This window comes from Echinococcus granulosus (assembly GCF_000524195.1).
Source record: "Echinococcus granulosus chromosome Unknown EG_S00536, whole genome shotgun sequence".
In the NCBI taxonomy this organism is placed as follows: Eukaryota; Metazoa; Platyhelminthes; class Cestoda; order Cyclophyllidea; family Taeniidae; genus Echinococcus; species Echinococcus granulosus.
In genome coordinates this window covers 1,350-2,734 of record NW_020170915.1, presented here as the reverse complement: position 1 = coordinate 2,734, position 1,385 = coordinate 1,350, and the positions used below count along the sequence as shown (strand labels likewise).

Sequence of the window (1,385 nt, the reverse complement as noted above, 5' to 3'; positions counted from 1 at the left end):
TAAAGAATCTAACAAACTTAAGCGTGTTTAACATTTGTGATTAATGCTCGAGTTTGCATTAAACAGGGAAAAAGCATTTGCTATCCAAAAGCTTTTGCTTTGAGATCCAGAAAATGTCCCAGTAAGGCACTGCACAAAGCATCCGAGTCTCTGGTTACGACCAGGAGGACAAGGTGGAACAACCACGATTAAGATATCGGCAAGCCAGCTCTGATAGGAAATCATTGCCATCACCAACATCTACACTGATGTCCATATGCACATTTACAGTGTCTGTGGCATTGTCAATAAAGGACTTCATCATCTTCGTTCACCATATCAAGGGTGGTCTCTCCAGCTGCGAGCCATTCATGACGTAGGCATCACGAGTGTGACGGTGGCGTGAACAAGTATGAACGTAGTATCAAAAGTACACAAAGCGTGATCACCACGTGGAGCAGGAATGTCACGCGAAGAGTTTAGAGACGACGAGAAGGGTATAAAAGGCGACACATCTGAGCAGGCAAGTGAGTATCGAAGGAAGCAAGGAGATAATCAGAGAAATGGGATTCGGTGGCTGGCCATGTCCGTATCAGTGGAAGTGGGCACCGTGGACTGGTGTCATACAGGGTTCACAGTGTGGTGAGAAGGGTGCATGGTCATCATGGGTGGTGCCACAATGTGAGTCGCCATGTGCGTGGTCATCATGGGCGGCTCCGCAATGGGGCAAGCCGTGGGGATGGTCGTATCCGTGGTGGTAGAGCAGCCAACTGACACTGAAAGAGCTCTCCCCTACAACTTTCCTGCTCTAACACGAACTATATAACACAAGTGCTGATTGTTTGTGGCAATTTCTCAATAAAAGATTGTGCAGCTGATCCTGCTGTGTTATTCACATTACCAAGCAGCAATCACGTGGTAGAAGGGCAAGGTGCTGAAGGGGGTATGGACCCAATGCTCCAAGAAAATGCAATAATCAACTTCCCTACCGGTCTGTAAGTCGGTTAAGTAGGCAATCAATCGGTCAGTGAATCAGTCACTCACTCAATCGAGAAATTAGTTTGATCAGGATTGTGACTGGCAGTAGAAGAGAGCAAAGAGAAAACGCAGACGCATTTATGTCGAAATGGTTCACTGGAATGGAAGGAGAGAATGCAGAGCGAGATAACGCGAGTCCATTAAGGTAAATAAATAATAGAGAAACAAATGTAGCATAGTGGAAGAAAAGAAAACAAACGTATTAAATGAGGTGGGACAGTTAAGGGCTGCGGGTTAGCAGCGAAGAGGAGAAATGTGCATTGACTGAGATTTAGGCTGAGGAGTTAAGATAATCGCTAATACCCATCTGCCCATCATCCACCTACCCTTTACTATCTCAATGCACCGATCCATATGTGCACTTTTCA

General features: G+C 45.8%; 1 protein-coding gene across 1 annotated transcript in view; it reads left to right on the top strand. All coding sequences in view use genetic code 11, as the record gives it.

The window, feature by feature from the left end:
• Nucleotides 1-542: 542 nt before the first annotated feature.
• Nucleotides 543-1,385, top strand: part of EGR_11219 (hypothetical protein) — a gene marked incomplete at both ends in the record, with an annotated part of 1,098 nt that continues 255 nt past the window's right edge. The window contains 3 exons of the mRNA XM_024500466.1: nt 543-660; nt 854-974; nt 1,049-1,162. Of these exons, the coding sequence (XP_024345120.1) occupies nt 543-660; nt 854-974; nt 1,049-1,162 (353 nt within the window). The remainder of the gene's footprint in view (nt 661-853; nt 975-1,048; nt 1,163-1,385) is intronic.